Source organism: Oncorhynchus keta, unplaced genomic scaffold (assembly GCF_023373465.1).
Source record: "Oncorhynchus keta strain PuntledgeMale-10-30-2019 unplaced genomic scaffold, Oket_V2 Un_scaffold_3664_pilon_pilon, whole genome shotgun sequence".
NCBI classification, from domain to species: domain Eukaryota; kingdom Metazoa; phylum Chordata; class Actinopteri; order Salmoniformes; family Salmonidae; genus Oncorhynchus; species Oncorhynchus keta.
The window spans coordinates 457,468-470,000 of NW_026290923.1; the positions used below are offsets into that span (position 1 = coordinate 457,468).

The following is a 12,533-nucleotide window of genomic DNA, read 5'->3' on the forward strand; positions in this document are numbered from 1 at the left end:
GGATAAGAGCGTCTGCTAAATGACTTAAATGTAAATGTAATTATCCATCTCATATGCATACGTATATACTGTACTCTGTATCATTTACTGCATCTTTATGTAATACATGTATCACTAGCCACTTTAAACTATGCCACTTTGTTTACATACCCTACACTACTCTTCTCATATGTATATACTGTACTCGATACCATCTACTGTATCTTGCCTATGCCGCTCTGTACCATCACTTATTCATATATCTTTATGTACATATTCTTTATCCCTTTACACTTGTGTATATAAGGTAGTAGTTTTGGAATTGTTAGTTAGATTACTTGTTGGTTATTACTGCATTGTCGGAACTAGAAGCACAAGCATTTTGCTACACTCACATTAACATCTGCTAACCATGTGTATGTGACAAATAAATTTGATTTGATTTGTGGGGGATGGCTGTCTGAGCTGTGTGCTAGTCCTTTAAACCGACCTCTGGTGGAATGTCTTGTGGGGTATGGCTGTCTGAGCTGTGTGCTAGTCGTTTAAACAGACTGCTCTTTATTATGGACAGACTTCTCCCCATCTTGGCTACTGTTGTATCAATATGTTTTGACCATGACAGTTTATAATCCAAGGGTTACTCCAAACAATTTTGTCACCTCAACGTGCTCAATTTCTTCATTATTTATTACCAGATTTCATTGAGGTTTAGGGTTTAGTGAATGATTTGTCCCAAATACAATGCTTTTAGTTTTGGAAAAACGTATTCCTTGCCACCCGTTCTGAAACTAACTGCAGCTCTTTGTTAAGTGTTGCAGTCATTTCTCTGTTGTAGCTGACGTGTACAGTGTTGAGTCATCCGCTTCATTCAAAGTCAATGGCATGTCATTAGTAAAGATTTTTAAAAAGTAAGGGGCCTAGACAGCTACCCTGGGGAATTCCTAATTCTTCCTGGATTATGTTGGAGAGGCTTCCATTAAAGAACACCCTCTGTGTTCTGTTAGACAACTCTTTATCCACAATATAGCAGTAAAGCCATAACACCTACGTTTTTCCAGCATAATGTAATGTCAAAAGCCACACTGGTCTAACAAAACAGCTCCCACAATCTTTTTATTATACATTTCTCTCAGCCAATCATCAGTCGTTTGTGTAAGTGCTGTGCTTGTTGAATGTCCTCCCCTATCAGCATGCTGAAATTCTGTTGTCAATTTGTTTACAGTAATATAGCATTGTATCTGATCAAACACCATTTTTTCAAAATGTTTACTAAGGGTTAGCAACAGGCTGATTGGTCGGCTATTTGAGCCAGTAAAGGAGGCTTTACTGTTCTTATTTAGCAGAATGACTGTCAGTTTTTACAGAAAGAAGTGATTTTAATGTTTGGATCAAAACCACCAACAGAGAAAGACAGTCAAAACAGAGTTTGAGGAAATAAAGCTACTGACTCATGTGTTTCAGTGTGTGTGTGTGTGTGTGTGTGTGTGTGTGTGTGTGTGTGTGTGTGCGTGCGTGCGTGCGTGCGTGCGTGCGTGCGTGTGTGTGTGTGTGTGTGTGATCAATGTAATAACTGCAGGATGGACTTTATTCAACATAACTAAAAAGACGGAACAGACAGACAAGACGTCCCTGTTCTATGCTGATCAAAAACACTGGTGAGTGACACATATCTACACATATTAAATAGACATGTTATGTAGAGATTTATTTGTAATAGAGTTTAGTCGATGATTTTTGTCTTTTTGGAGAGCAGAAGAGAATCAGAGGTGGAAAGAGTTACCAGCTCCATGCTTTAACCCAGGTTTCCCCAACTCTCTCCTCTGTCCGGTGAAACCTCTTGGGGGAGGGGAGGGGAGAGGAGGAGGGGGGTTGGAAACCTGTGAAACCTCTTGGGGGAGGGGGTTGGAAACCTGTGAAACCTCTTGGAGGAGGGGGTGGGGGTGGGGGGGGGACCTGTGAAACCTCTTGGGGGAGGGGGTGCGAGGGGAGGGTTGGGAAACCCGTGAAACCTCTTGGGGGAACATGTGAAACCTCTTGGGGGAAACCTGTGAAACCTCTTGGGTTCTAACCAACTGAACCTTCAGAGACTTCTGTTCCATTCTGGATCTGAATGAAACATGAAACACTACAGCTGTTTTCCAGATCTGTTCTCCCAGCCAGTACACATATTGGTTCCATTCCAGTAGCAGCATATCACCATCAAGCCTTTGGGTGATCCAATCAACTAACCATCAAGCCTTTGGGTGATCCAATCAACTAACCATCAAGCCTTTGGGTGATCCAATCAACTAACCATCAAGCCTTTGGGTGAACCAATCAACTAACCATCAAGCCTTTGGGTGAACCAATCAACTAACCATCAAGCCTTTGGGTGAACCAATCAACTAACCATCAAGCCTTTGGGTGAACCAATCAACTAACCATCAAGCCTTTGGGTGAACCAATCAACTAACCATCAAGCCTTTGGGTGAACCAATCAACTAACCATCAAGCCTTTGGGTGAACTAATCAACTAACCATCAAGCCTTTGGGTGAACCAATCAACTAACCATCAAGCCTTTGGGTGAACCAATCAACTAACCATCAAGCCTTTGGGTTCAGGTGTGTTGGTGGAATAATAGAACTTGAGCAGTCATCTGGAGTTGTCTGGGATGGAGGGAAAGTATTCTAGAGTCATTTCTCCTATGACGTCATATTTGACCCACTATGATGTCATGTCTCTGCGTCCTGTCCTCTCAGGGTTCCCGAGGATGATGTCAGGGGTTTCACTGTCTGCGGTGTGTGTGGCGGTGCTCTTTTCCTTGGGGCGATGCCAGAACGGATGCTTGGTCCAGGACGGAACACCAGGAGCGCAAGGAACTCCAGGCCGGGATGGGCGACAAGGAGCAAAGGGAGAAAAAGGAGAGCCAGGTAACAGAGAGGTGGAGGGATTGGAGAGAAAATAAAGAAGGGAGAGGAGGGAGAGGAAGGAGAGGAGGGAGGGAGAGAAGGGAGAAGGGAGAAGGGAGAAGGGAGAAGGGAGGAGGGAGAGGAGGAGAGAGGAGGAGAGAGGAGGGACATAAGGGAGACAGGGAGAGAGGAAGAGGAGGGAGAGAGGAAGAGGTGGGGAGAGGAAGAAACAGCATGTTACATAACCTGTCAGTAAAGAGGACTGTGTGGTTAGTGTGGTCAGGGTCTCTCCCGCCTTTCTCTTCCTCTCCCTTCTCTCTGTTCCTCTCCCTCCTCTCCCTTCTCTCTCTTCCTCTCCCCCCTCTCCCTGGTCTCTCTCTCTTCCTCTCCCCCTCTCCCTTGTCTCTCTTCCTCTCCCTTGTCTCTCTTCCTCTCCTTCCTCTCCCTTGTCTCTCTTCCTCTCCCACCTCTCCTTCCTCTTCCTTGTCTCTCTTAATCTCCTTCCTCTCCCTCCTCTCCTTCCTCTCCCTTCTCTCTCTTCATCTCCTTCCTCTCCCTTCTCTCTCATCTCCTTCCTCTCCCTTGTCTCTCTTCATCTCCTTCCTCTCCCTACCTTCTCTTCATCTCCTTCCTCTCCCTTGTCTCTCTTCCTCTCCCTACTGTCTCTTCATCTCCTTCCTCTCCCTTCTCTCTCTTCATCTCCTTCCTCTCCATTGTCTTTCTTCCTCTCCTTCCTCTCCCTTGTCTCTCTTCGTCTCCTTCCTCTCCCTTCTCTCTCTTCATCTCCTTCCTCTCCCTTCTCTCTCTTCATCTCCTTCCTCTCCATTGTCTTTCTTCCTCTCCTTCCTCTCCATTGTCTCTCTTCCTCTCCTTTCTCTCCCTTGTCTCTCTTCATCTCCTTCCTCTCCCTTCTCTCTCTTCATCTCCTTCCTCTCCCTTCTCTCGCTTCATCTCCTTCCTCTCCCTTGTCTCTCTTCCTCTCCTTCCTCTCCCTTGCTCTCTTCCTCTTCCTCCTCTCCCTCCTCCTCTGGTCAGGGTCTGTTACAGTGTGATGGTCAGGGTCTGTTATAGTCTGGTCATGGTCTGTTATAGTCTGGTGGTCAGGGCCTGTTACAGTGTGATGGTCAGGGTCTGTTATAGTCTGGTCAGGGTCTGTTACAGTCTGGTCAGGGTCTGTTATAGTCTGGTGGTCAGGGTCTGTTATAGTCTGGTGGTCAGGGTCTGTTATAGTCTGGTCAGGGTCTGTTATAGTCTGGTGGTCAGGGTCTGTTATAGTCTGGTGGTCAGAGTCTGTTATAGTCTGGTCAGGGTCTGTTATAGTCTGGTCAGGGTCTGTTATAGTCTGGTGGTCAGGGTCTGTTATAGTCTGGTGGTCAGGGTCTGTTATAGTCTGGTGGTCAGGGTCTGTTATAGTCTGGTGGTCAGGGTCTGTTATAGTCTGGTCAGGGTCTGTTATAGTCTGGTCAGGGTCTGTTATAGTCTGGTCAGGGTCTGTTATAGTCTGGTGGTCAGGGTCTGTTATAGTCTGGTCAGTCTGGGGGGTCTGTTATAGTCTGGTGGTCTGTTATAGGGTCTGTTATAGTCTGGTCAGGGTCTGTTATAGTCTGGTGGTCAGGGTCTGTTATAGTCTGGTGGTCAGGGTCTGTTATAGTCTGGTGGTCAGGGTCTCAGGGGTGGTCAGGGTCTGTTATAGTCTGGTGGTCAGGGTCTGTTATAGTCTGGTGGTCAGGGTCTGTTATAGTCTGGTGGTCAGGGTCTGTTATAGTCTGGTCAGGGTCTGTTATAGTCTGGTCAGGGTCTGTTATAGTCTGGTCAGGGTCTGTTATAGTCTGGTGGTCAGGGTCTGTTATAGTCTGGTGGTCAGGGTCTGTTATAGTCTGGTGGTCAGGGTCTGTTATAGTCTGGGTGGTCAGGGTCTGTTATAGTCTGGTCAGGGTCTGTTATAGTCTGGTCAGGGTCTGTTATAGTGGTGGTCAGGGTCTGTTATAGTCTGGTCAGGGTCTGTTATAGTCTGGTGGTCAGGGTCTGTTATAGTCTGGTGGTCAGGGTCTGTTATAGTCTGGTGGTCAGGGTCTGTTATAGTCTGTGGTCAGGGTCTGTTATAGTCTGGTGGTCAGGGTCTGTTATAGTCTGGTCAGGGTCTGTTATAGTCTGGTGGTCAGGGTCTGTTATAGTCTGGTGGTCAGGGTCTGTTATAGTCTGGTCAGGGTCTGTTATAGTCTGGTGGTCAGGGTCTGGTCTGGTCAGGGTCTGTTATAGTCTGGTGGTCAGTGTCTGTTATAGTCTGGTCAGGGTCTGTTATAGTCTGGTCAGGGTCTGTTATAGTCTGGTCAGGGTCTGTTATAGTCTGGTGGTCAGGGTCTGTTATAGTCTGGTCAGGGTCTGTTATAGTCTGGTGGTCAGGGTCTGTTATAGTCTGGTGGTCAGGGTCTGTTATAGTCTGGTCAGGGTCTGTTATAGTCTGGTGGTCAGGGTCTGTTATAGTCTGGTGGTCAGGGTCTGTTATAGTCTGGTGGTCAGGGTCTGTTATAGTCTGGTCAGGGTCTGTTATAGTCTGGTGGTCAGGGTCTGTTATAGTCTGGTGGTCAGGGTCTGTTATAGTCTGGTGGTCAGGGTCTGTTATAGCCTGGTGGTCAGGGTCTGTTATAGTCTGGTCAGGGTCTGTTATAGTCTGGTCAGGGTCTGTTATAGTCTGGTCAGGGTCTGTTATAGTCTGGTGGTCAGGGTCTGTTATAGTCTGGTCAGGGTCTGTTATAGTCTGGTGGTAATGGTCTGTTATGGTCTGGTGGTCAGGGTCTGTTATAGTCTGGTGGTCAGGGTCTGTTATAGTCTGGTCAGGGTCTGTTATAGTCTGGTGGTCAGGGTCTGTTATAGTCTGGTCAGGGTCTGTTATAGTCTGGTCAGGGTCTGTTATAGTCTGGTCAGGGTCTGTTATAGTCTGGTGGTCAGTGTCTGTTATAGTCTGGTCAGGGTCTGTTATAGTCTGGTGGTCAGGGTCTGTTATAGTCTGGTCAGGGTCTGTTATAGTCTGGTGGTCAGGGTCTGTTATAGTCTGGTGGTCAGGGTCTGTTATAGTCTGGTGGTCAGGGTCTGTTATAGTCTGGTGGTCAGGGTCTGTTATAGTCTGGTGGTCAGAGTCTGTTATAGTCTGGTGGTCAGGGTCTGTTATAGTCTGGTGGTCAGGGTCTGTTATAGTCTGGTCAGGGTCTGTTATAGTCTGGTGGTCAGGGTCTGTTATAGTCTGGTGGTCAGTGTCTGTTATAGTCTGGTGGTCAGGGTCTGTTATAGTCTGGTGGTCAGGGTCTGTTATAGTCTGGTCAGGGTCTGTTATAGTCTGGTCAGGGTCTGTTATAGTCTGGTCAGGGTCTGTTATAGTCTGGTGGTCAGGGTCTGTTATAGTCTGGTGGTCAGTGTCTGTTATAGTCTGGTGGTCAGGGTCTGTTATAGTCTGGTCAGGGTCTGTTATAGTCTGGTGGTCAGGGTCTGTTATAGTCTGGTGGTCAGGGTCTGTTATAGTCTGGTCAGGGTCTGTTATAGTCTGGTGGTCAGGGTCTGTTATAGTCTGGTGGTCAGGGTCTGTTATAGCCTGGTGGTCAGGGTCTGTTATAGTCTGGTCAGGGTCTGTTATAGTCTGGTCAGGGTCTGTTATAGTCTGGTCAGGGTCTGTTATAGTCTGGTGGTCAGGGTCTGTTATAGTCTGGTCAGGGTCTGTTATAGTCTGGTGGTAATGGTCTGTTATGGTCTGGTGGTCAGGGTCTGTTATAGTCTGGTCAGGGTCTGTTATAGTCTGGTCAGGGTCTGTTATAGTCTGGTGGTCAGGGTCTGTTATAGTCTGGTCAGGGTCTGTTATAGTCTGGTCAGGGTCTGTTATAGTCTGGTGGTCAGGGTCTGTTATAGTCTGGTGGTCAGAGTCTGTTACAGTCTGGTGGTCAGAGTCTGTTATAGTCTGGTGGTCAGGGTCTGTTATAGTCTGGTGGTCAGGGTCTGTTATAGTCTGGTCAGGGTCTGTTATAGTCTGGTCAGGGTCTGTTATAGTCTGGTCAGGGTCTGTTATAGTCTGGTGGTCAGGGTCTGTTATAGTCTGGTCAGGGTCTGTTATAGTCTGGTGGTCAGGGTCTGTTATAGTCTGGTGGTCAGGGTCTGTTATAGTCTGGTCAGGGTCTGTTATAGTCTGGTGGTCAGGGTCTGTTATAGTCTGGTGGTCAGGGTCTGTTATAGTCTGGTGGTCAGGGTCTGTTATAGTCTGGTCAGGGTCTGTTATAGTCTGGTCAGGGTCTGTTATAGTCTGGTCAGGGTCTGTTATAGTCTGGTGGTCAGGGTCTGTTATAGTCTGGTGGTCAGGGTCTGTTATAGTCTGGTGGTCAGGGTCTGTTATAGTCTGGTGGTCAGGGTCTGTTATAGTCTGGTCAGGGTCTGTTATAGTCTGGTCAGGGTCTGTTATAGTCTGGTGGTCAGGGTCTGTTATAGTCTGGTGGTCAGGGTCTGTTATAGTCTAGTGGTCAGGGTCTGTTATAGTCTGGTGGTCAGGGTCTGTTATAGTCTGGTCAGGGTCTGTTATAGTCTGGTGGTCAGGGTCTGTTATAGTCTGGTCAGGGTCTGTTATAGTCTGGTCAGGGTCTGTTATAGTCTGGTGGTCAGGGTCTGTTATAGTCTGGTCAGGGTCTGTTATAGTCTGGTGGTCAGGGTCTGTTATAGTCTGGTGGTCAGGGTCTGTTATAGTCTGGTGGTCAGGGTCTGTTATAGTCTGGTGGTCAGGGTCTGTTATAGTCTGGTCAGGGTCTGTTATAGTCTGGTGGTCAGGGTCTGTTATAGTCTGGTCAGGGTCTGTTATAGTCTGGTCAGGGTCTGTTATAGTCTGGTCAGGGTCTGTTATAGTCTGGTCAGGGTCTGTTATAGTCTGGTGGTCAGGGTCTGTTATAGTCTGGTGGTCAGGGTCTGTTATAGTCTGGTGGTCAGGGTCTGTTATAGTCTGGTGGTCAGGGTCTGTTATAGTCTGGTGGTCAGGGTCTGTTATAGTCTGGTGGTCAGGGTCTGTTATAGTCTGGTGGTCAGGGTCTGTTATAGTCTGGTGGTCAGGGTCTGTTATAGTCTGTTCAGGGTCTGTTATAGTCTGGTGGTCAGGGTCTGTTATAGTCTGGTCAGGGTCTGCTATAGTCTGGTCAGGGTCTGTTATAGTCTGGTGGTCAGGGTCTGTTATAGTCTGGTGGTCAGGGTCTGTTATAGTCTGGTGGTCAGGGTCTGTTATAGTCTGGTGGTCAGGGTCTGTTATAGTCTGGTCAGGGTCTGTTATAGTCTGGTGGTCAGGGTCTGTTATAGTCTGGTGGTCAGGGTCTGTTATAGTCTGGTGGTCAGGGTCTGTTATAGTCTGGTGGTCAGGGTCTGTTATAGTCTGGTGGTCAGGGTCTGTTATAGTCTGGTCAGGGTCTGTTATAGTCTGGTCAGGGTCTGTTATAGTCTGGTGGTCAGGGTCTGTTATAGTCTGGTGGTCAGGGTCTGTTATAGTATAGTCTGGTGGTCAGGGTCTGTTATAGTCTGGTGGTCAGGGTCTGTTATAGTCTGGTGGTCAGGGTCTGTTATAGTCTGGGTGGTCAGGGTCTGTTATAGTCTGGTCAGGGTCTGTTATAGTCTGGTGGTCAGGGTCTGTTATAGTCTGGTGGTCAGGGTCTGTTATAGTCTGGTCAGGGTCTGTTATAGTCTGGTCAGGGTCTGTTATAGGCTGGTGGTCAGGGTCTGTCTATAGTCTGGTCAGGGTCTGTTATAGTCTGGTGGTCAGGGTCTGTTATAGTCTGGTGGTCAGGGTCTGTTATAGTCTGGTGGTCAGGGTCTGTTATAGTCTGGTGGTCAGGGTCTGTTATAGTCTGGTGGTCAGGGTCTGTTATAGTCTGGTGGTCAGGGTCTGTTATAGTCTGGTGGTCAGGGTCTGTTATAGTCTGGTGGTCAGGGTCTGTTATAGTCTGGTCAGGGTCTGTTATAGTCTGGTCAGGGTCTGTTATAGTCTGGTCAGGGTCTGTTATAGTGGTCAGGGTCTGTTATAGTCTGGTGGTCAGGGTCTGTTATAGTCTGGTGGTCAGGGTCTGTTATAGTCTGGTGGTCAGGGTCTGTTATAGTCTGGTGGTCAGGGTCTGTTATAGTCTGGTGGTCAGGGTCTGTTATAGTGGTCAGGGTCTGTTATAGTCTGGTGGTCAGGGTCTGTTATAGTCTGGTGGTCAGGGTCTGTTATAGTCTGGTTCAGGGTCTGTTATAGTCTGGTGGTCAGGGTCTGTTATAGGGTCTGTTATAGTCTGGTGGTCAGGGTCTGTTATAGTCTGGTCAGGGTCTGTTATAGTCTGGTGGTCAGGGTCTGTTATAGTCTGGTGGTCAGGGTCTGTTATAGTCTGGTGGTCAGGGTCTGTTATAGTCTGGTCAGGGTCAGGGTCTGTTATAGTCTGGTGGTCAGGGTCTGTTATAGTCTGGTCAGGGTCTGTTATAGTCTGGTGGTCAGGGTCTGTTATAGTCTGGTGGTCAGGGTCTGTTATAGTCTGGTGGTCAGGGTCTGTTATAGTCTGGTGGTCAGGGTCTGTTATAGTCTGGTCAGGGTCTGTTATAGTCTGGTCAGGGTCTGTTATAGTCTCAGGGTCTGTTATAGTCTGGTGGTCAGGGTCTGTTATAGTCTGGTGGTCAGGGTCTGTTATAGTCTCAGGGGTGGTCAGGGTCTGTTATAGTCTGGTGGTCAGGGTCTGTTATAGTCTGGTCAGGGTCTGTTATAGGGTCTGGTGGTCAGGGTCTGTTATAGTCTGGTCAGGGTCTGTTATAGTCTGGTGGTCAGGGTCTGTGGTCAGGGTCTGTTATAGTCTGGTGGTCAGGGTCTGTTATAGTCTGGTCAGGGTCTGTTATAGTCTGGTGGTCAGGGTCTGTTATAGTCTGGTTTGGTCAGGGTCTGTTATAGTCTGGTGGTCAGGGTCTGTTATAGTCTGGTCAGGGTCTGTTATAGTCTGGTGGTCAGGGTCTGTTATAGTCTGGTGGTCAGGGTCTGTTATAGTCTGGTGGTCAGGGTCTGTTATAGTCTGGTGGTCAGGGTCTGTTATAGTCTGGTGGTCTAGTCTGGTGGTCAGGGTCTGTTATAGTCTGGTGGTCCAGGGTCTGTTATAGTCTGGTCAGGGTCTGTTATAGTCTGGTCAGGGTCTGTTATAGTCTGGTGGTCAGGGTCTGTTATAGTCTGGTGGTCAGGGTCTGTTATAGTCTGGTGGTCAGGGTCTGTTATAGTCTGGTGGTCAGGGTCTGTTATAGTCTCAGGGTCTGTTATAGTCAGTCAGGGTCTGTTATAGTCTGGTCAGGGTCTGTTATAGTCTGGTCAGGGTCTGTTATAGTCTGGTGGTCAGGGTCTGTTATAGTCTGGTGGTCAGGGTCTGTTATAGTCTGGTGGTCAGGGTCTGTTATAGTCTGGTCAGGGTCTGTTATAGTCTGGTCAGGGTCAGTCTGGTGGTCAGGGTCTGTTATAGTCTGGTCAGGGTCAGGGTCTGTTATAGTCTGGTGGTCAGGGTCTGTTATAGTCTGGTCAGGGTCTGTTATAGTCTGGTGGTCAGGGTCTGTTATAGTCTGGTGGTCAGGGTCTGTTATAGTCTGGTGGTCAGGGTCTGTTATAGTCTGGTCAGGGTCTGTTATAGTCTGGTCAGGGTCTGTTATAGTCTGGTCAGGGTCTGTTATAGTCTGGTGGTCAGGGTCTGTTATAGTCTGGTGGTCAGGGTCTGTTATAGTCTGTTATAGGGTCTGTTATGGTCAGGGTCTGTTATAGTCTGGTGGTCTGGGGTCTGTTATAGTCTGGTCAGGGTCTGTTATAGTCTGGTGGTCAGGGTCTGTTATAGTCTGGTCAGGGTCTGTTATAGTCTGGTGGTCAGGGTCTGTTATAGTCTGGTGGTCAGGGTCTGTTATAGTCTGGTCAGGGTCTGTTATAGTCTGGTCAGGGTCTGTTATAGTCTGGTCAGGGTCTGTTATAGTCTGGTGGTCAGGGTCTGTTATAGTCTGGTGGTCAGGGTCTGTTATAGTCTCAGGGTCTGGTCTGGTCAGGGTCTGTTATAGTCTGGTCAGGGTCTGTTATAGTCTGGTCAGGGTCTGTTATAGTCTGGTCAGGGTCTGTTATAGTCTGGTCAGGGTCTGTTATAGTCTGGTGGTCAGGGTCTGTTATAGTCTGGTCAGGGTCTGTTATAGTCTGGTCAGGGTCTGTTATAGTCTCAGGGTCTGGTCAGGGTCTGTTATAGTCTGGTGGTCAGGGTCTGTTATAGTCTGGTGGTCAGGGTCTGTTATAGTCTGGTGGTCAGGGTCTGTTATAGTCTGGTCAGGGTCTGTTATAGTCTGGTGGTCAGGGTCTGTTATAGTCTGGTCAGGGTCTGTTATAGTCTGGTCAGGGTCTGTTATAGTCTGGTGGTCAGGGTCTGTTATAGTCTGGTCAGGGTCTGTTATAGTCTGGTGGTCAGGGTCTGTTATAGTCTGGTCAGGGTCTGTTATAGTCTGGTGGTCAGGGTCTGTTATAGTCAGGGTCTGTTATAGTCTGGTCAGGGTCTGTTATAGTCTGGTGGTCAGGGTCTGTTATAGTCTGGTGGTCAGGGTCTGTTATAGTCTGGTCAGGGTCTGTTATAGTCTGGTGGTCAGGGTCTGGTCTGGTCAGGGTCTGTTATAGTCTGGTGGTCAGGGTCTGTTATAGTCTGGTGGTCAGGGTCTGTTATAGTCTGGTGGTCAGGGTCTGTTATAGTCTGGTCAGGGTCTGTTATAGTCTGGTGGTCAGGGGCTGTTATAGTCAGGGTCTGTTATAGTCTGGTGGTCAGGGTCTGTTATAGTCTGGTCAGGGTCTGTTATAGTCTGGTGGTCAGGGTCTGTTATAGTCTGGTCAGGGTCTGTTATAGTCTGGTGGTCAGGGTCTGTTATAGTCTGGTCAGGGTCTGTTATAGTCTGGTCAGGGTCTGTTATAGTCTGGTCAGGGTCTGTTATAGTCTGGTCAGGGTCTGTTATAGTCTGGTGGTCAGGGTCTGTTATAGTCTGGTCAGGGTCTGTTATAGTCTGGTCAGGGTCTGTTATAGTCTGGTCAGGGTCTGTTATAGTCTGGTCAGGGTCTGTTATAGTCTGGTCAGGGTCTGTTATAGTCTGGTGGTCAGGGTCTGTTATAGTCTGGTCAGGGTCTGTTATAGTCTGGTCAGGGTCTGTTATAGTCTGTTATAGTCTGGTCAGGGTCTGTTATAGTCTGGTCAGGGGTCTGTTATAGTCTGGTCAGGGTCTGTTATAGTCTGGTCAGGGTCTGTTATAGTCTCAGGGTCTGGTCAGGGTCTGTTATAGTCTGGTGGTCAGGGTCTGTTATAGTCTGGTCAGGGTCTGTTATAGTCTGGTGGTCAGGGTCTGTTATAGTCTGGTGGTCAGGGTCTGTTACAGTCTGGTCAGGGTCTGTTATAGTCTGGTGGTCAGGGTGGTCAGGGTCTGTTATAGTCTGGTGGTCAGGGTCTGTTATAGTCTGGTGGTCAGGGTCTGTTATAGTCTGGTCAGGGTCTGTTATAGTCTGGTGGTCAGGGTCTGTTATAGTCTGGTGGTCAGGGTCTGTTATAGTCTGGTGGTCAGGGTCTGTTATAGTCTGGTGGTCAGGGTCTGTTATAGTCTGGTCAGGGTCTGTTATAGTCTGGTGGTCAGGGTCTGTTATAGTCTGG

General features: G+C 48.1%; 1 protein-coding gene across 2 annotated transcripts in view; it reads left to right on the forward strand.

Annotated features, from left to right (window-relative positions):
• Positions 1–1,521: 1,521 nt before the first annotated feature.
• Positions 1,522–12,533, forward strand: part of c1qa (complement component 1, q subcomponent, A chain) — a 21,850-nt gene continuing 10,838 nt past the window's right edge. The window contains exons 1-2 of one of the 2 annotated variants that reach the window (XM_052516036.1): positions 1,522–1,634; positions 2,719–2,889. In XM_052516036.1, the coding sequence (XP_052371996.1) occupies positions 1,616–1,634; positions 2,719–2,889 (190 nt within the window). In that variant the 5' untranslated portion in view covers positions 1,522–1,615. Of the gene's footprint in view, positions 1,635–2,220; positions 2,581–2,718; positions 2,890–12,533 lie in introns of those variants that run through there. The other variant, XM_052516037.1, reaches the window with a different exon arrangement.